The 21820-nt window shown below is 46.7% G+C and overlaps 1 protein-coding gene across 2 annotated transcripts in view; it reads right to left on the bottom strand.

Annotated features, from left to right (window-relative positions):
* Positions 1–21820, bottom strand: part of EIF4G3 (eukaryotic translation initiation factor 4 gamma, 3) — a 106301-nt gene that overhangs the window by 10004 nt on the left and 74477 nt on the right. For both annotated transcript variants that reach the window (XM_009330333.1, XM_009330332.1), the window contains 13 exons: positions 20641–20751; positions 16582–16752; positions 15380–15577; positions 14508–14654; positions 13978–14214; positions 11558–11662; positions 9678–9810; positions 8439–8533; positions 6701–6794; positions 6325–6442; positions 4868–5091; positions 3610–3725; positions 1208–1380 (listed from right to left, as the gene is read on the bottom strand). In XM_009330333.1, coding sequence (XP_009328608.1) covers positions 1208–1380; positions 3610–3725; positions 4868–5091; positions 6325–6442; positions 6701–6794; positions 8439–8533; positions 9678–9810; positions 11558–11662; positions 13978–14214; positions 14508–14654; positions 15380–15577; positions 16582–16752; positions 20641–20751 — 1922 coding nt within the window. The remainder of the gene's footprint in view (positions 1–1207; positions 1381–3609; positions 3726–4867; positions 5092–6324; positions 6443–6700; positions 6795–8438; positions 8534–9677; positions 9811–11557; positions 11663–13977; positions 14215–14507; positions 14655–15379; positions 15578–16581; positions 16753–20640; positions 20752–21820) is intronic.

The following is a 21820-nucleotide window of genomic DNA, read 5'->3' as shown; positions in this document are numbered from 1 at the left end:
CCATCATCTTCAGGAGCCGTTTCACTTTGTTTATGCCACATTCAGACCACACATCCCACTATTTCATCAAGATCCTACTTATTTGGCATCACAGCCACTTATCCGCACTCCAGGAAACACAGGAACAGCTTTCATCAAAATCCATTACGGAAATGTATCACTTCAAACGAGTCGTTCTGACCATCAGCGACTGCGTGGACACAGAAAAGTGTACTCCCTGTGGATATATATTTTTTTACTGTTGTTCCATATGGTTTTGAACTCAGGCTGCCTAAACCTTTCCTGTGAGCCACTGGATTGCGTCATGACGAAATTCACTGCCAGACACGGCGCAGGGAGGTCACCATCGGAGCGGTCAGCGGTACTGTGCGAGACATGACTCAAATAAAAGCAGCAAGACAGAGCTAACTACCCAGAAACTCAGGATCTGACAGCATTATTCCATCTGCCCGTTCGCTGGCTGCTTTTCATGGTTATCCCTGTTTTAATCACCCTGCTCTAAGCCCCAGCGAGAACTGAGTGGTGCTGGGGACCTCCCTGGGAACATGGATCATTCTATGTTCAAATCCCGGCTGGGAACACAAAACCCAGAGAGCTGAAACGAATCAGCAGCTGAGACTCAGACCTCCCGAGGAAGGTCTAACCCGTCTGATACCGCATCTGGCGCATATCCTCCTCCTCAGCTCCTCGAGGACACGTCCGCTCCTTAAAGTTGAGTTGTCCTGAGAAATGGCATCGTATGGGTGAAGCCCGTTTTACCAGTGGGAGAGTGGCTGCGGTTCTGTGGGTGCACAGGGCTTCAGGCTACACAGCTTCCAGGAGTTAATGTCACGTGAAGATTTTTGACGACTTCCTCCTCTTTTAATCGTTTTCAGTGATTTGCCAAAAGGCAAACATCGGCAAATGCATCACAAAACAGAAATCTAAATGCACAGATTTAGACAGACACCTACATAGTTGCTTAGAAATAAATACTTATATAAATATGAAAAATATTTACATTCACTAAGGCATTTGAAATACTTAAAAATATATTACAATAATTATATTACTTATAAATACACCCTGGTAAAAATACTCCTTCAAAACGGATGCGTGGAGAAGGCAGGATACCAAAGCAAGGTGGGAAACCGTTCCTCTCCAACACAGTGTTCATCTGCAACAAACGCTGAAGAAAAGCATCCGTTTCTATGCGCAGAATACAAACCCCTTGAAGAAATCCTGCTTGCTCAGCTTTCCGGACTGCACCAACTGATGTAATAACTGGCCCATGTGATCCCTGGTGATCTGACTCCTCTCGAGCGTCGACTCCACTCCCACTCGCACGAAAACAGGCAGCAGATTCTGAGCGCTCAGCTCCTCCACGCACTGCATTGCTTCCTGTTCGAACGACACACAGGATCATTTGCCTGAACCGAAAACATCAAAAAACCGGGGCAGAAGAATATTTTCTACTGTAAGATAGTTTAGGGTGCACAGCTTGGCACCTGGTACACAGGACGGGGAATTTTTTGATGGCAGATCAAGAGACTGCTAGCCTTGGGTTTTTCTGGAAACGAATATTTAGTGAAGCTGCCAGGCAAAGGTGCTGAACTAGGCTGCGGAACCTCATCACAAATCGCCCCGAGATGGCAATCCAATAATAATAATAATGAGAATTTATACCACGCAGGCAACAGAAATTTTAAAATACACAATCAGGCTCCAGGGTACAGTTCGGCTACTCAGTGAAAGGACAGGGATTGTCTTCTGGATGCCACCAAAACGCCTATTATTTCATCAAATATCAAGCCAAGTCAAAAAGAGGACATTAGGTTAGATTCATTGCTGATCTGATCCGGCACAGAAATGCCTGCGTTACCAACCCACACCATATAAAGAGGCAGAAAATAGGTGAGTAGCATTTGGAGGAAAATTTCCTCTTCATAAAGCTTCTACCTTCTGGCATGTACGTTTTGTAACACAAGCAAATAAACCACTCTTAAATAGAGACTTTCAGAAAAGCGCTCAATGTCACACTTCAAAAATCTCCATTGTCATCAGCAAAGGTCTTCCACTGACCTTCTAGGTTCAGCCCAACGGATCTCAGCGGGCTTCCTGACTGAAGGCATTTGCTCTTTGTCTTACGTTATGCCCTGAGTTATCGAGAACTGGCAGCCCCAGATGCATTTCTGCAGGCCCCGAATGGCTTTTTTCTGCAGGTCACAAGCCTGGCGGCTCCCAGACCGCACGCTCGGGTCAGACCTCTTCCGTCAGACGTGCCAGATGGATGCCAGTGTCTCCAGGACAGACAGGTGAACATGCCGCTGGTCGACCCTGCTGTCACTAGACGCCGGCATCCAGCTCAGCAGTTTTAATTTACAGTCAGGTTAAATACTGAAGACTAAACTCACGAGAAATGGCTGCTCCTCTGCAGTATACATTAACACAATCATATATGGCCTTGTTGATGTGAGTTTAAGCTGAATTAGTCAGAAGCTTTGCTGCCCGCTGCGTTTGAAGAGCACCGGGAATTTACAATTATCGCGTAACCCCCTAATGCAAACAAGCTGCCTCAATCTGATGTACTTTTTTAACCAGAGGTGCGCTTGTCTAATACGATTCAACTCTATTTCCATCCAGCCATAAAAATATGTCATTGTACTTGCAAGCACAGAACCTGAAGCAGCCCCTCAGCCCCAGACATGCAGGGGTTAGACTTTGAAGTCTATCGCAAAAAGAAAAAGGACCGGAGACTCCTTTGTTAACCAGCCCCGCCACCCCTGACTCCTCCTGCTGAGATCTGCCAGGCCAGCAAGCTGGGGGACATTGCGAATCAAAGTGTATTTTTTTTTTTCCTCCTCTCCAAACCAGGATTTAATAATTTCTCCTGATTACTAGATGTGAACCCAAAACAATCTATCATAAGAATACTCCTCTTTCCTATTTTAATTGGAAGCCTGATGAAGTGCAAGCAGCAACTCTGCTTTTAGGGTGCCAAACTGGGAACTCCCTAGTGCTGCCATTTCAAACTTGGCAGGTTTTTAAAATTTATTTCAGCAAAAGATCAAACCAATCAGCTTTGCAGCGAATGTAACACGTCTTGCAAACTCCCTGGACAAGCTAAAAATCCATTTACAAGGGAAACAAAATTTCAACCTTTAACTAGGAAGTGATGACAGCTGCTCAGTAATTTTCAATGTTTATTAAAAATACTCTGGAGTGGTTTGTTCAATATTTAGTATTGCTTTATCTGCCTCCAGATCAGAACAGCACATGCTTTGATAACTGAACGAAAACCTCAGTTTATTTTCCCACTAGCTTTTCTGCTTCCAAAATTGCTGTTGTTATGGAGCTGCTCAGTGATTCATGACACAGACACATACATCTTGCTACTTAAAACACACAAGCTAGGCTGTTTTTCCTATTACTAGCAGGGCAGAAAACAAGTTTGGGAGACAACTGTCCTAAAAACGCTCATGGAGCTGCTGCTGCCCGAATTTTGACAGGCCCCACCATTTCTGTTACCTCTGTGTGAGCTGGGTGCTTACGAAGACACTGCTCCTGGAGAGAAAACATACTCCAGTCCCACAGACCTCTCTGCTAAAGCGAGGTTTTCATTTTGCTTACCTTAAAATCATTAATATGCAAGAACTCATCAATGATAGATTTGCATTTTCTCTCTATTTCCTCTTCTGATAGCGAAGGTTTTTCTTGTGCTGGAGCTGGGGGAGCTTCTGGCTTGGCTGGTAGAAAAAGAAGAAAAAAAACACATTTGGAAAAGGAAAAGCAGCATCATTTTCAGAGACGACATTCTGAAAACAGAAGTCACCAGAGCAGGGTGTGTTCCCTGTCCCATCATCAGGCAACAGGTCGCTTCTTTCTTGCCTACATTTCCCCCCGTACGAACTCCCAATATTTCTGTAAATCAACCTTCCCATAGAAGCACAGTTGGCAGTGACACAGGATGCAACACCTTCAAAGCTCTCTATCAACATGAAATAACTGAACTTTGAGCTGTTACAGCGTGCCGCAAATTTAAAACATGCTGACTGCAATGGGCAGCCACCCAAAGCAATCTCCTGGTCACATCCTCAAAACCTTGGTCCCCATGAAGTTCTTTGTACGAAGTCCCAAAGCTTCAAGACGAGTGTGTGCTGTGTCGTGGCAGCCAAGATGTATTCCTCACTGTAGCGGTTTTTAGATGTTTCCCAGGGAAGGAGCTAAACACTGTACTTATCGCAAAGGTTCTGTCCACAGGGAACATTGCCCTAAGCGTCCTCAATATTTTCTTGCTAACAAATCAGCTCAAGCTGGCAGGAGCAAAAAGTGGGAGCTGCAGCACTGACAAGGTGACGAGCCACCCCAGCGGGTGCTAACGCCGCACTGCACCGAGACCTGCTTGGAGGGAGGGCTGGCAACAAGGCAGCACTAAAAAGATACCAGGCGTGGTCTGTCCCTGACCCAAATCACTGCTCTGGCCCTGGGAAATGTTTGGAAAAGGTAGATACGGCTTCACTGGGCACTGAAGAAGCATTTCTGCAGAACTGACGCTGGTTTTGGGGACTTCTAACCCAGAAACCAGCAGCAACAGTGACAGGATATGAGCAGGCAAGACAACGCCGTGGACTGGTGTTTTGCTGGTATCTCCAGCCTTCCAACTCTGACGAATCCTAAGGAGGAGCTGGTGAGAGGAGACGACGCCAAGGCCTGTATGAATCAGTTGTGTTGCAAACCTTTGGGAGGCAGATCGCAGCTTGATGATGCGTCACTGCGGGCCAAATTTTCACACCGCTGCACAGAAATCTCTCACTTTTTCTGATAGATTTTTCCCTTATGCCTTTTCACACATCCAGCAAGATTCCCCGAGCACGGAAGAGCCGCTTACCAGATTCCTTGGCTTTGTTCCTCTCTGCCTCTGTGCTGTTTCTGTCCATCTCCATGCCGCCCGTTAACTGCTTCACCGTCTCCAGCATCTCCCTCCGCTGCTCCTCTTGTGCCTGATTGTCGAGCAGCAGCTCTTTACTGCTGCTGCCCCGTAGGAAGGTGTTGGGACGGGAGAGGGAAGGTGGGAGAGGTTTGTCGTTCTTCTCCCTGCCCGTGCTCCCGCGACTGCCAAACAAAAACACACGCGCTTAAAGGTTATGGAACGAGTAACCCCTGCTCGCAACGCTGGTAGTGTTAGAAAAGACACTGGATAGCTTTGTAGTAACTGCAGGAAAAAACCCACAACCCAAACCCAGCAGGGCTGTTGTCTCGACATTTTACAGTTGTAGCTACACAGAATATAATCAAGATTAACTCAAGTCTCAGAGATGCACAGAGTGGACAGGCAGAGCCAACGCTTCCCAGAGAACGCGTGGAAAAGCAATAAAGTCCTTACAGCACCCGTTTTATATGTAGAACGGTGAATTTTATAATGTAAAGGCACTGTTTTACTGTGAAATGGTAAGAGCCATGTATTTTTTTACCCATTTATTGAAAAATAGTTTCAGAATAGTGAAGGTTACCAGCAACAGGTGTCAAGGATCTGTCCTATTAATTACTGCGTTAATGAGCAAGACGGGCAAAACAATACCAAAATGGAATAATCTCCAGGTAAGCCAGAGTTTTAGGTGAAATAGGAGGGAAAACGTCAGAGGGACAAACCCAAGAAAACAGTCCAGCAGCTGGTGTGTACTTGGAAGGAAGAACCAGTGACATTTAAAATGAACCGTACATTTATAAACTGTGTCTAGAGTTAATAAATTATTGAGGGTTAATACATGTTTCATGCTACAAGCTGGAGTGGCTGTAGCCCTGATGAAATCGGGGTGTGCGAGAGCACCGCACAGCCTTACGTGTGCATTGCATGTTGCAGACGCAGGGGCAGGCTTGGTCACACCTACTGGGAAGGCTCAGACACAGCCAGAGCGTTTCAAGAGCCCTGCTAAATTTCTGCACGCTTTTAGTAGGCGTGTTGTTCTGGATAAATAAACCTACTGGCCCGGCTGAATCCACGACCGTTGAATCCAACCTGCATACCTATTTATTACAACATTTTATCTGAAGAGTTTTTAACCTGTTATAAACGACTACCTTTAGGTAAAGGGTGACTGAAAAGTGGAAACTAAAACATTCACCGTAATGGCTTCAAAAATTAATACCACCTGTCTCTCCTACGATATTATAAAGATGCACGTGTTTTAAGTTAGCTCAAAGTACACAGAGGGGAGAAAAGACCCAGCCATTCCTGGCAACTCAATGAAATTCTCTTCTTTCTGTGTGCTGGTAACTAGAGCAGCAAGTGAAAAGCGCAGGCATACAGACAGCGGAAGGGAAAATCACCGGCGGACCAAAGCTTACCTAGTTAAGGCCCTGCGAGAATCTAATTCTGAGGATGCGGATGAGGCAGATACAGATGAGACTGGAGGCTGCAGTGCAGAAAATCTGTTCAAACTAGTGGCACTTGGTCGTAAGGAGTCTGGGAGATTGTAAAGACAACACAGATAAGAGCGACAACAAGGTCAGTAGCCGCTGACACCTTTGCATCACAACTTCATTTAAGCAATAGCTGTTTTCGGAGTGATGGGGAGAGAACTGAAGGGAAAAGGCCGGTCCTGCCCCGCTTTAGCCCTGCTTGCCAGGCAGTCACACACAGAGATGAGCATTCCCACCCAAACCTGCTCTTGGCAAGGACGGCTGGTATCGAAGCAGAGGGTGAGGACCTGTCCTGACTTACCCATCTCGCTTGCCTTTGCTCCGCCACTGCTGCCCTTTCCCCAGCTGCCCAACTGGGCTTTAGGCACAAGCTGAATCTTCTCATCTATTGTGGGCTGTAAAACACATCAAGACATACAATTACAAAGGCAAATCGTACATCTTAATTATAAATGGGGTATTTTTCGCAACAATCCCTGTCTTGTGAATACCAAAATACACTTGAACACATTTTTGAACGACCAAACCCTAGCCAAAGACAGAGGATGCAAACCGCAAAGGGCATCACAAACAGCCTCTTCCAAAGTGTCAGTGAAAGACACTCACAATGACCAGGCGCTTCTTTTTACTGGGAACTCTGAAGCTCAGTAAGGAGGAAAAAGCACAGTATATTGGTACTTGAAAGACGTTCAGTTTGTCTGTGATGAGTAAAACGGTTCTGTCCACTCCACCTACCAGTCATGGCTTTGGGGGGAATCTGCACAGTAACAAACAGAATTCAGAGGGCAAAGAATGACAATAGGTTGCAGAACTTGGAGGGAAAAAGTAGTGTCTGACTAGGAGAGAACATTGACTTTTCAATGCTCAGCTGGTGAATTTATTGACAAGGAGGTTGTGACCCCGCAGATCTCTTTGTATGAGCTCCTCTCTCCTTCCGACAATGCAGCTGTTGTGGAGCTAGCTCTATTTGTACTGTATTTGTACTAAACGGAGTAGAAGGACTTTTCCCAGATGAGCCATAAGCCCAGACAAAAGCAGGCTGAATCCCCCCTGCTAATTAAGTTTTGGAGTCTGTTTTATGATTTTCACAAGGAACAAACCGAGCTCGATCTGCAGAAGGGCTACAATCTGTCCAGGTTCTGCTTTACAGCTCTCTAAGCACCCAGGCACTGAGAGTAAAATTCAGGGAGAGGGACATTAATTGGGACAAGGGAATATCTAGGAAACACCCTGATTTATGTGAAAGATGGAGTTCTCCTTGGCGAGAAATCCCAAAGCTGTTCTGAAGATCATTAAAAAAAAAAGGAGAAACCTCCAAGCCTGCCTGACCTGCAGCCTGAAATAAAAGTCCCCAGATCACCCCTTTAATGGTAAAATAACAGGAAGATGCTGGTCTGCAGGATGGGTGTGAAAGTTTAAACACATACGGAGGGATGCAACTGCACCGCACAGAAGTCCAGAAACGCTGTAAAAGCAGACACAGCCCTTCTCGTACTACTTGAACCTTTCAAGCCTGGAGTGCTGCCATCTGTGACACGTCAGGAACATTTTGTTTTCAAACCGAATGCGGCATCCTCATTCTACTAAGAAGCAGCGTCAGAACAGGGTCTTGAGAACTTGAGGCAGCAAAGGATTTCTATCAGACAGGTGTTAGAGACGCCTTCTGTAATAGCCACGTATGTGCTCCATCACCATCACACACGATACCCCAACTCACGATCTCTTTTAATCATTTAATAAAAACACAGATTTTTCCACCTTAGAGAACTTCTGGGTGACTGAAAGGACACTATAAACCTGAGGAAAAGTGTATGCATACTCCTTTCCCTTAGAAAAAGCAAAACAGGAACATTCAGAAGACAATGGGGTCTTCCTTTCTGCTCGCTTTATGCACAGTGCTAACTCTGGGGATTTAAAATGTCCCAAACCCCCGGTTTTGACCTGTAAACACCGTAACGGTCTTTCCTAGACAGACAGATACAATAAGGTAAGATCTCGGCGTTTTTGTTGCTCGGAGTGAGTCTTATGCTGGCACCTACCTTGGTGATTTTAAGGAACTTGGTGGGGTCCAGCACTCTGCTGTTCTTTGCCCCCTGCACAGTGTTCCAACCGCCTTCATCGACCCGCTGGACACCTGCCAGACGACAAACACAACCGCCCTTAGCTCACCCCCGCTGCTCCAGCGGCACCCCGGGAGAACGCAGGCGACCGTCTCCAAGTTCAACAGGAGGAGGAAAAGAAGATGGCACGTTTCTGCTAAGCCTCAGCACAATTCTGTGCAGAAATCATGTCTTTCGGAGTGTATCTTCAGACTAAGATGACATAGCTAGTTAGCCCGACTTTATTATTATAAAACAGCCTTGATATAAACCCCCCAGTATTTTCAAGGGCTGGTTTCTGTAGCGATTCTTCCTGGTTAAGGAATGATTTCTCAGCACGTGTCCTTGCAATTTGGACACGGCTGCGCATACTGTGCGTTCACAAGCTCACAAAAGGAGCAGATGACATGCCTTTGCTAACCCAAAGCCGCACCTGTGGCACAGATTTCAGCAGTTCTAGGCTAGTCTAGGCACAGAACCATTCAGGCAGTCCCAAGTTCCTTACCTTCTCCTGATGTCAGTTTTAGGATAATTAAAACAAAGTCTATGTTTATTTTCTTTATGCCCCGTTTTCACGGCACTTCCACTTGATAATCCTTAGTATTAAAGAATCCCAAAGATGACTTTCTCCTTGCCCTGCTCTGTCCCAGTCTTCATTTTCCCAGTCACTCCAAATTCATCTTCAGGTAGCGTCAGCCTCAAGGGCTGGTAGCAATTTAAGTCAATGCCAAGACACTTTCTCATGCTGAGTTAACACCTCACAACTTTAACAGCTAAAGACAACATGGTTCCTCTCGAAATTAGATGCCATTCTCTTGAAATTAGATTCTGCTGGATGCAAGAATGGATGGCAAACCAAGTTACCACGTAGGAGTCAGTTATAACAGACTTCTGGCAGCCTGTCACAAAATCAAATATGGTTTGCATGAATGCAAAGCTTAAACAACCGCAGGCCAATAGTGCTTATTTTTACCCAAGGGATTTGCCCCTGAAAAATCCACACAGCCAGTCTATGGCAAGTCTGTTCCCTTTCCAGTCTCAGCCATAATCAGGCCTCAATTCCCTTTGCTCATTACACTTAGGAGAAAACCTGGATTTTTTTCTTCTATGTGGGATTCCCTCTATGGCCACTGGATGTGAAATGAGTGAAACGAGCAGCCAACTTGGCTTTTACTTTACCCGGTCTCCTCTTCTCTTTGGTCATGAGTTGTTGGACCTTCCTCTGTTCTTCTTGCTCTTCAATCTTGGCTTCTTTATGAATCTGCTCGATGGTCTTCGGGCCCTGGTCTGCTCTCCGTGACACCCAGTTGCACTAGGAAAGAAGCAAACACGTGCTCAGAGATACTTCCAGGGGAGCATCATAAACGGGGTATTCTGAACACCGTGACTGAGGCCTAATCCTCCCGCCCTTGTAATGTCTCAGAGGGGCTGCTCCCCGAGGGACTGGGGAGAATTTTGTGGAGCCAGGTGACGTTGCGGACATGGTTATCCCAGCACCGCAGGTCAAAGCTATGTACTCTGGTATATAGACTGTGGTATATGTTTTGGTGGAGAATGGGAGGCTGCAGCTAAGACCTGACTTTGGAGAGGCATGACTGAATTCAAGACATTTTAACCCCTAGCATCCTGCACATTCCCAGCTTTTCAGTCTTTCTAGGTTCAGAGGAAAGAGAAGGACTAGAGGGAGGCTGCTGCCACCCTCTATCCGTTTATTACTGACACTGTTCATTGGAGCCCTTCCTCCAAGCTTGAGGAAAAAAAACCACAAAACCCTGAAAATAAAGAGGCAAGAAGCAACTGCATTTTATCTGGAGATGGTGCTTTGCCACTCCAGGGATCGTGATGGCTGAGACAGGAATCCTGCAGAGAGAGGTGGAGCTGTCTCTCCACAAAACATTTCCACCGCTTGATGTGTCTATTCAACCATACACTGCACAGATCCATCTAGCCCCAGAATAACCAGACTGTCTCTTGAACTTGCTACGACCTTGCTACAACTTTCAGGGTAATTATCTTTGTGTACCCTACAGTCAAAACGGTGACTTTGGCCTCCACAAAACCCCAAACCAGCTTCAAAACAGCTATCTGAAGTATGAGTAAAACCCGCTCAGGACTTCAGTCAAGTGCTGTCTCGTGGCTAAAGCCACGCTGCTATCGGCACCTACGTGGGCGAAATTACAGGTGCTGGAGAAGGTTTGTGCAACCTGCAGTCACATCTTCAACTGCGTGGTGTAGAGACACCCTTCACTGTACGGGACTCCAGCTTGAACACCTTGGCTGTAATCAACCATTGCTTGATTACAACATGGGCAGGTCCCTGTCTGCACTATGCGTGCGCTTGTCTACACCAAGTTATCTCCTACCTGTAATTTTTGGAGCTTAGTGTGGACCCACCATCATCATGCTCTGATGGAGCACAGACTCCATTTGCTTTTGTCTGCACAATACGGCCAGGGAACAACTAGCAGATGCTTGGTTGTGCTAGCGATACAGGCTAATATAGGACCATCTTTCGATGAAATCCCTACTGCCACGAAAAAAAGCCCTCGCAGTTTTTACAGCCACGCTATCCGGTCCCCCTCACTTGTGGGGCACGCATCTCGGAGCACTTCGGTCCCATCAGCACAAGTAAGTGCTGGCAGGAAACAGTTACACCCCGAGTGCATGGAAACAGAGACAGCAAAGCAGTGCGACTGACACAGACAAGCACAGGGGAAAACACACCCAGAACCTCTCCTGTGAAGAGCTCAGGCGTGTCTGCTGCAGTGGGGCCGGTCTAGCGGCACGAGAAGCCAGTGTGGGCACGTGTCTGACGTGAAGCAGAACCAAAACACCTGACACAAGCAGTTCGCCTGTCTACCAACCTTGGCCTTCATTAAGGCAAAACAGAGAGACTTCTTGTCTTTAAACAGCCAAACTTCTGGGATAAGGGGCACAGACCTCCCCCTAACATCCCACTTCTGCTGTAAATACTGTAAATCCCTGTTCTTACGTGAGAGCTCTTCCAGCCCAGACATTAAAGGGAACGTGCTCTTTTACTTACTTGTGTTGGTACCTACCAGCCTTAGGTCTATTACATCCTGAAGCATGAACCGAATCCTTGAAGATGTTTTCCTCTCTTTCACAATCTTCTCCATCTGATTAAAATACTGGTCCATGCGAGGCTACACAAGAGAAACGTCATCATCATCAATGTGTCTTGGAAGAAAATGAAAATACTCCCTCAGGTGGGGAGTCAGTGGGTTCAGCATTACAGCATTTCTGTGCCAGGAACACATCTGGGGACCCAGAGCTGCTCTCCGGAGAAGTGAGCGTTGGGTCTCGAACGCTCCCCCAGGTTGGATTTGAGTGTGCGCAGTGCAGGATGTGCAGGAAACCAGGCACAAGTCTGCGGGCGCCTCCTTCGTTTAGCACACGCTTTCTCTGCATTTTTAATTACTCAAATAATCTACACCCTCTGCATGCACATAATAAACTTGCCATCCATTTAAAAAAAAACCCCAAACCCAATGTGGTTTTTTTCGTGGTACAGCTAAGCTGATCTACTGGCTAGCTGCCACCAAAAAGGGGAGTCCTGCTCTACCTCTGAGCTCCTCCTTTTCATATCAGCATGCATGCTCATCCCAGCCCAAATAAAAATGGCTCAGGAAGCTAAACGGGCATAAAACTAATCCTGCAAACGTCATTTCGATGCTTTACCTGCCTGAACCGTCTCAGCACCGCTTCTCTCAGCAAGAAGCTGTTTAACGGGCTTAGCCATTGTATGAAAGCCCACAAGCTCCTTTCCATCCAAAAAGTCACGATGTGATGGAATCCTAATCAGTTTGGCACTAAGACATGAAATGGTATCATTAGAGAAGCCTCCGTTAGGTCTAAATTTGAACCGCCGGGCTCCAAAAAGCCTTTTTCCCCCCAAATGGGGGCTCTGGCTGTTTTAAACAAAAAGTTTCAGGGCAGTTTTATAACACGTTTCCCACTCCCTTCACTAAACACTAGCTAAACCCTTTTCCTTATACTTAAACAAACAAGAAAAACCCTATTAAAATTTGGTTCTGGCCTTGCCTTGGAAAGTTTCAGCTCTGAGAGCAAATGTTTCCAAAGTTAGGAATGACGGGGAAAATATTTAAAATGGACTTTATCCAGAAGCTTTAATTATAACCATTGCTAACACTTCAGCTTCAATAAAAACACATAATAAAATGTCTACCCCGTTAATAGAAAATAAATAAAGGATTCTCACTCAATCTTGATAGAAATAACAAATCACAAAGACAGGACACGGGCAGCTTCTCACAACGGGTAACGTGACGTCTGCAAGCATTTCCCTGCTGCGTGCATGCTCCGCGTTACACGGTGCCACGGCTCAAGGTTGCAGAACTGGCCAGTGCACCAAAATGTTGGCTTTTACAGCGTTTCCATGCTAGCAAAGACCGAAAGAGCATCCAGGACTCATCCAGCATGACCTCAGCTACTGCTCAGAAGTCAGACCCTGTTTTCTTCCCAAAGCACGTGGAGAAATTTAATCCCCGCTTCTGGCACTTTCAAACCTGCATCAGTAACGCACATGCTGTTGCGTTAACAGCGTAGGGCATTTAGCCTGGGGGATTAGTGGTAAATTAGGCTGTTTTGGTCAATGCTCCACAAAACAGTTTGGAAAACCGTTTCCCCATAAGGATCAGGATTGATCCGCCGTGATCCCTGCAACCCAGCGCACTGCAAGGGAACTCCCTTCCCTGAGCAGCTGAAAACAATTAGCTCAGTTTGTTTCCAGAGCCGAGTCCGACTGATTTCTGGCAAAACCCTTGAATGCTTTTTCATCCCCAGCCTGGCTTTTGCGCAAAAGAGGCAGATTGTCTGTGCCAAGAGAAGCTTGTTGAGCGCGTAACGCTCCGTGCTACATATACATTTGTTGGAAAGTCGGGAGGAGGATGCTGGGGCGCTGCAGTGGCAAAACAGCTGCTTCATTCCAGCATAGCTGGAGATGGTGATGACACAAAATAAATGCATCCACCAAGGTTCAGGTGGGGGCTTAGGTCAGGTAATGAGGGGTTTTTTAGATTTAACCCGAACAATACATTCAGTGGTAGATTTTGTAGGTAATATAAGCCTCCAACGGTGAAGAAACAACTCCAAATCTTAATGTTTGGGAAACTACAGATAAGAGGTAAATTCTATTTGGAAAAAGGAACCCATAGGATACGTTGAGTGCTTTTAGACTGTGTGCTTGGGTGAAATATTTGGAAACAAGTAGCGACTGGAGAACACCGTTGAACACCGTTGATACAGACTCTATTAGAAAGGGGCAGAGAGGAAGGAGCGAGGCCAGGTCGTGATGAAACATCCGCAGAAGAGCGGATGGTTTTCTCACGCCGTACAGAAATTCCTGAAGAAAAAACAAATCCCCAAATCAAAACACCCCATACCCATTTTTCCATCCCTGTTCTGAAAGCCCCATCTCTCGCTCCTGGTCCTGCCCTACCTTTGCTTTCTCAAAGTCCAGGTCCTTGCCAATGGTAGTTAGCAGGCGGCAAAGGCACTCGAGGGACTCCTCATCGTGGTTTTTCAGCAGCTTTACCACGCAGTCATGCATGATAGCCTCCGTCAGCATTTTTAGTTTGAAAAGCTCGCCAATGAATTTTATATTCCCGATGGATCTCCGCCGGGCTTTGTCCTTGGCCTCTTCCAGCTCGTCATGGAGCCGCGTCTTCTCCTCTGGCTGTAAAATAGAAAAACAGCTCTGAAAAAACATGTTCACAGAGCACAGAACTCTTCAAAAGATCCAGTTTTATGTTTATAGTTGCTGTTGTCCCTGTTTACTCTTTCTCTTCTAAAAACCAAAAAGAGGCTGGTATAAACCTGCCAATCAAGGCAAATATTCTTTATTATACTCAACCACAGTGACAGAATGAAACTCTCAACTCCAAAAGTCCCCCCAAGTCGACTGCCATCTTCAAAAGAGATCATTTTCAGAGGGAGCTCTGAGAATTTATGGGGAAAAATACCACTTACAGTGGTAGCAGCTTCAAGTTCTTTCTGCTTCTTTTCAAAGACATCGTCATCAGCCTTGTCCTTTTCAAATTCCTTCTGACAGCGATTTAACAGCAACTTGCGGAAATTTACTGTGCTCCCAGGTTTGTCTGCCATGGGCACTTTGAGCTGTAGGAGAAGGAACAAAAACATCAGCAGAAATACGGCTAAACTCTACGTACGAGCGAGGTTTCCTATAAGCCATCCATTACATTTTATTATGCACTTCGCATTCAGCAACGCAAGCCTGCAAGGCTACGACAGTTAAACATCACGTCATGATTTCCAGCCGAGTTTTACATTTCATGTGTAAAGTCGCACTCAAAACTTGGCTGACACCACCTCCGCCCGGAGACAGATTACATTTCCATTCACAGGACCCTTTAAAAAGACACTCTGCTTAAACACACTCTTGTTATGTGCTGAAGACTCTAGAGCCGTGCTCCTTTGTTGCATGTCAGGAAGGATCGGGGGGAGAAGGGGGCTATTTTGCCCCGAATTCACCATCTGAAAACTAGTCCAGAGCCTGGCTCGGCACCTTGGGCTCCCCTTCGAAACGAGAGAGAGAAATCGGACCTTCCAAACGTGACTCACTGCATCTTGAGACCAGGCAGAGCAAAGTGTCGTCAACTCCCAACAACACATCACTCCAAGCAAAGCCCTCTGCCTGCAGGCACGGCCAACGAATGTAGAAGAAGAAATCTGTCATGTAAATTATTTTTATTTACGTTCAGAAACTAACACTTAACTCTGCTCTTGCCACGTTTATATTACTGCCCATCAGTTCATGGGGATAACGTGCAGAACATTCACCCGTGCAGAGGAATTCCCCATTTGACTTTGGCGGCTCTTACCGTTACAAGACATCTGCACATGTTGGCATATGCCACCGAGAAGCTCGGTTCATCGATAGCCTTCTCGAAGACCAGGTCGATGACTCCTTTCAGCCTCTCTTCTGTATCTACCGTCAGGTCTGTCACTTGCTTCATGAGCTGATTGAACATCTGGGGCGTCAGCTTGTTCAAGATGCTTCGTACCTTGCGGAACAGCTCCTAAAGGACAGGAAAACTTTAAGTTTAAGCACAAATCGAGCAGGTGGCTCTCAGGAACGAGCTAGGATGCATCTTAAAGGTGAACGGAGATGATGTCCTACAGGAACTTGTAGGAAGTTGCGCTACACACAGACACATCTGCGCGCAGTGCAGCTCCAGTTGTAACTCAGCTACCGGCTACCGAAGACCGGAGCCGTGGGGCAGGATTTTTGGGAATGCCCAAATGCCTTTTTCAAGTGCGACAGAGGCACAAAGCCCATGCTGTCGTCCAACTGAAATATTCTTCTTGATATCAATTTAGCCATGAAATATAAATTAACAGGGAGCGGCCGCCTTCTCCCTCAACTAGAGGTAATCAACTTCTCCTATATTTAAGGCACTTTTTCTTTTTCCTCCTATCCAGAATGATAATTAGGTCAACAACGCTGCCATTAGCCCCGAGAACAAAATTCCAGTGTCCTTCAAGACTATCCCAACTTATCCTACAAATTACAAGCTTGACCACCAGGCAAATACCTCCACCCAGAGCGGCTGCCCCACGGAGGAGAGGAGGGGGAGAAAGGCACAGAGAAAGCTTCAGAGACGGCGCTGTTGGGCTGGGCAGGACAAACTGACAGAGGAACCTCAGTCTTGCTGAGGTTCAGGGCAGAATCGTAGTCTAAAAGGGGATGAAAAGCAAGTTCTGTGCTGGAAGCTTGAGGTTGTTTGCTTTAGAACAGAGACAGAAATATTCTAGTAAAATAGCAATAGAAAAACCATCCTGGAAGAGAGGTAGTAGGTTGTCTGGTGTTCCCTATTTAGACTCGCTTAATATACAGGATTGCCATTTAAACTCCAGGCCAAGAATAAACACGTGAAAAAAAATAATCGAGGTAGGGGAAAGCTGTTATTCAAACTGGAATTCATCGCCCCTTTTTTACTGTCTTACACAACAGCAAAGGCAAATTACCATCCTCCTCCTGTTACAGACTGCTGTACTCGGAAGCGCTTGCTAACGCTCTCACCTGAGTTTTGACATTTTCCGGGTCCTCGGTTTGGTTTTCTCTCTTCAGGCTCGGCTTCCAGGCGTTCTCTGCCTTCTTCAGGTGGACATCCTCCTTCACACACACAGTGATGATCTTCCTGGGCTCTCTCCTCTGGCCTGGCTGAGATCTCCTCGGTCCAACATTCAACAACTAGGACAAAAACATTCCTTGTTATATCCCCTTTTAAACTCGCATCTCGATAAAACACTCCAGGGCGCAAGCCAACACCCGCTGATGGCAACACCGTCAATCAGCAACTCGTCCTAGGACTTGGAGGACTCTCTCCGACCCAACACACCGGTCCGGGTTGGTCAGAGGGAACATGAAGACACCAAACACGTTTCTCTCTGGCAGCTTTTCCCTAAACAGATATGGGACGACCACTGCCTACACGCACCGGCGATGCTCCGGACACTGCTTAAGCGCTGCAGAACTCAACCTGACTGACCAAAACTGCCTCCTGAAAGCCAGAAAGCCCGTAACTGAGGCATCATAGCAAAGGCGTATTTAAGGATTAAATCAGTCCTCACAGGTGTATTTCAAACGTGCCTTCCCAAGCAATTAGATTATGATAAATTAGCAGCTCTGCCAAAAACGTTAAGTTTTACTGGAGATTGCTTCAAACAGAGCCATTTTGAGACAGGAATTACGTAAAACACACTGAATGGAGCATCAGTGCTGCTCCCGCATTGTAGAAACACGGACCCTAACAGATGTGGGTCAAACTCTTTGTAGTTTCACAGAAGAAAGGGAAACACAGTACTTTGTCTGCAACAGCATCAAGCACTTCTCTGCAATCCTGTATAACGTGATGGTCCTCCTGGTCAAACCAGGTAAGAAAACTGTGGAAACGGGGGAGTTTTTCATCAGTTGTACAAGCGATAGGGCACAAGACACCCCCAAACTCCCTCTTCATCCTCCGGGAGCTTCTGATTAAGGACTAAAGGTATCAAATGTTATCAGGAGGTTATTCTTCCCCTGCGCTCTTTCATATTTCTGAACTCACTTATTAGAAATGTCCAACCTCAATGTAAAAATTAGCGCAGCAGCAAAACTCCATTATCAAACCCTGTTACTTTCCACAGAAGTAATTAATCTCTTCAGTGGGCAGCAGGCAACCTCCCCATGAAAGGTGGGCCATTTAAAACACTTCTTTGTTCAACAAAGGGATTCAATGAGCATCAGAGAGGCAAAACCATCTCAGTTATTCAAACAGCTTTGCTGAATACATGAGGAGAGGCTCTTAGCTGGTGCCTCTCATGTCATATATCAACCCCAAACCCAGCTTTGCACAACTAAAACAGAAAACCCCCCTTAAAGGCAGGAGCTTGTATCTGCGATTTGTACCGCTTGGGCTTTGACGACGTAAATATGTGCCGCCGATGAAAGCAAACGAACATAATCACCGCCACTGCTGGAGTTCTCGTTTGGGCTTCGTTAGCTGATAACAGCAACAGAATAAGGTGTTGTCAAAAGACAAAGACCTCATGCCGTGATGTGCTTCGTACGCCGAGGCGATGCATGGAAGAGGGCTAGGCGGTGCAGCGTGTTGGTGTGCTGCCCCACCACCTACGAAGACCTGCGTTCAGATCCCGCTGGCACGCACAGAAATAACCCATCAGACTCGTTCAAGCTTTGTCGGGCGCGTGCTGTAATTGCAGTGCAACCGCGTGAGTTGATCGCTCCCGAGAAGTCAACGGTGCGATAAGCCAGCAAGAACGGGGAGCCTTGAAGATGCTTTTGAGTGTTAGATACCTTCCTAAAACAGTTGTCAATCCCTCCTCATGACCCCTCTCCGCTCCTGCCCAGGGCCCTTGGTCAACACCAGTTATGACGCAGCAAAGTCTGCTTCGCAGCCCTGAGTTGAGACATCCACCTCTGTTTTTATGCAGTTTCACACCATTTTGCTGCCCAGGTTCTAACCACGCTGCAAACGTATGGCCGTGGAAAGAAGAAACTTCCCTCCAGCTGAAAAACCAGACAATAATGCAACAAGAAAACCAACCGGTTTCAACCACGCGTACTGGACCTCATCACACACCTCCTTGCCCACGAAAGCTTGCTGACCAGAGCCAGACTGGCAGCGTGCCCTGAAAATCAAAACATTTGAGCTCATTTCGCCCAGGAACACGGGCAAAGCCGACGAGAGGTAACCTGCGGCCGCCCCGTCTCTCTTGCGCAGAGGCAGCTCTGGTCTGAAGGACCTTCCAACCGCAGCTGGGCTGCAACGCGGGAGGACAGAGCCGCAGAAGCACGGCGCTTCCTCGGGTACGGGTCCACGCAAAGCCGAAGCGTCGGCTTTTAGAGCGAACACACCTCCCTGAAGGAGGTGCCTATTTCCCTCGCAAAACTGATGGATGCAAGGACCACTCTCACATCTCCTGAATATTAGCACGTAACATGTCACAGCCTTCTCAAATCTAGCTGCCTGCGAGACCAGACCTTTAAGTGCATTAATAGAACGAAGACTTCTTTAAGGTTGTATTTTTTTAATATCTGTGAATAAACTTGGTTCAAACTGTTTGATTAGGTTTTAAAAGCAGTGAACAGAAGCCTCCTTTGAACGTGTAATAAAATAATACACGGATCCAACTTTTAACAGAAAAAATCTGGGGTTTTCGGTTCCAGATTTACAAAGCGGCAAGTTAAAGAGGCACTTGAGCTCATGCCTGGCCTCCTTTTTGTAACCCAGTCCAAGTAAATAATAATGGTTCTGTAGCACCTGCGATTACAGCGCTACAGCTTGCACTGAAATAGTATTTTCCAAAGTGCTTACCAGATGTTACTACCTCAATCTGAAGTACCTGTCTTCTGGATAAGAGGGGGAAAAAAATGGAAAGCAGAAAGAAACGGGGACAAGCCTCCCGCAGAGGAGCCAAAAAACTCACGGCAACACAGCACGACCCGGTGCTCTCCCTGACGGTCGGCTTCCGCTCTTAGGGCACAAGTCACGGTAACACTTTAAAAAACATCCAAGAAATTCAAGAACTGCTTCTCCCTCTACAACAGGCTTCAAATGCAGAAGGCGAAATCGAGGTTAGATGCTAGGAGCGACCCTGCCTTCCAAGGAAGCACAAGAGTTGAGGCGACTTGAGTTACCGCCACCTCTCAGGAAGGATAAAAGCAGATGCATCCCGCCTCGGCGCACAGGGACGGACCGGTCCTCTCCAACCCTATTTCTCTGTGTTTGCATCTCGTTACCCGCTGCACTCACCTAACTTCTTGTCTACATCAAAAAGCGTTTATTAGCTGTATTTTGTTCCTGTGTAATTACACCCCTTGTGTTGTTTGATGCGACAGTTGTTAGTTCTAAAAACAGTCATACAACACGTTTAAGTGAAAAGAAGGGAATAGAGACAAAAGCCAAGGAAGCAAAACAAAAGATTCTCAACGTGCCGAAAGCTTGTTAGCGCTGAGCTGCTCGACATTATTTCGAGGGCAAGGAATAGGCAGTGGGGTTTAATGGTTTATGGGCATGGCCTGTGTAGAGGTGGAATGACCGAGTGGACAGACAGACAGCGTACACGCAGACTTTTGCCATGCTTTACGAGAAGATAACGTCTGATTTTGCTCGGGGCTGAAAACCCTCTCATCCTATAACCGCCGACGTCACAGGACAGCAGGGCTTGTTAAATAACGTTACCTTCCAACCCTCCGCGAGAAAAACGCAAAGAAAGGCTCTACTCTGTAAAGGCGCAAATGTAAGATGTATGTTATGTGCTGAATGCTCCAAATGAACGGGGTAAGCGGGACTTACCTTTTCTCCCCCTTTCCACAGGTCTGCAAAGTGCAGACCCCTCGCGGATCCCGCTCAGGCCAACGTCCCAGCATGCCCTCAGCTGGTGATGTCCCACCCACCACTGAAGACTGCCTAGAGGGGTACAATGCAAGTCTTGTTTCGTTTTTTTTTTAAACACTGTTGCACCTTTTTGTAAAGTTTTCTGCCAGTCGTTCTTTATCAACAGTGGGCGTTAGGGAAAAAGACAACTCTACAAAAAGGTGCAAAGACTGGGGGGGAAAGGGGGGGATTTGGCTTACCCCTATTGGCAGGTTCCTCAATGGTGGGTGAGGCGAGACCAAGAGAGGGCATGCTGGGGAACCGCACCGAGCCAGGGACGGCAATCCAGGGTTGCTCTGCACTTTGCAGGCCTGCGGAAAGAGAAAGAGCAACAGGGACGTTACCAAGATGCCGAGAGGCTCAGGACATTCAGCGCACGAAAGGAGAGAAGGCGCTGGAGTACACCCTGCAAGTCCTAAATATAGGAAGCGATGTCGACCTCAAACAGCATCGAGGTTTCGGGACCGGGTGGTGCTCTGAGAGAAACCGCGACACCGAAGCTACTCCAAGACACGGACGCGCACCCCAGAACCGAGGCACCGGCCATGAGACCGCTCTCAAACCAGAAATATTACACCAGCTCAAAGGTCCGCATCGAAATCGCTGGGTTTAACTCCAAGCCTCCTGGAAAACTGCACGCTTGGAAGGCAAGGTTATTCAGTGGACTCTTCTGAAACCAGCCGTTTTGAAAGATAAATGATGGCTATGTCATTAGATATATCTAGATGGATACACTGGACGTATCTTAATAGACAGATGAAAAAAAAAAAATCAATGATTGCACGTAATGGAGGCAGCCTCCATCCTCCAGCTGCGGCTGACCGGGTGGCACCGTGCTGGGGGGCACCTGCACCCCGAGAAAGAGAGATGGCAAAGGCAAGAAGGAAGAATTCAGAGAGGGATTTTCAGAGTTTGGGCAAAGCCAGACACAGGGGAAAAGAAGAGAAAGTGAAAGAAAAGCCAAGGAAAAGGCAGGAAAACAAGGAATGAAGTGACCGAAGCAAAGCAACACATGGAAGCACAGAGAAAGCAAGAACATACACAGGCGCTGTGTATATTCTTTTTTTTTTTTTTGTTAGTAAAATCTGTTTGCTCTATTGGCACGTTTTATAAAATAGACTCCTATGATGACACACACTGACGCCGGGTTGTTGTACGAGAAATGTGCATTCGCACACGTGCGACTGCCAGGTCCTCAGCGTGGAAACATGTTTCCACACCTCTCGCGCAGGGAAAAGGGGAAGGAGATCAAATCCATTTAAGACCAATACGTACCAGTTAAAAACCATCCGCAACGCTTTTCTAATTTGCCTAAATTTTGACAGCCAAGAAAACATCACCCTTGCATTCATCCTGACAAAACCAGAACCACCGGAGCAT

Source organism: Pygoscelis adeliae, unplaced genomic scaffold, assembly GCF_000699105.1.
Source record: "Pygoscelis adeliae isolate BGI_AS28 unplaced genomic scaffold, ASM69910v1 Scaffold728, whole genome shotgun sequence".
NCBI lineage: Eukaryota > Metazoa > Chordata > Aves > Sphenisciformes > Spheniscidae > Pygoscelis > Pygoscelis adeliae.
This window is presented reverse-complemented; position numbering and strand designations above follow the sequence as displayed.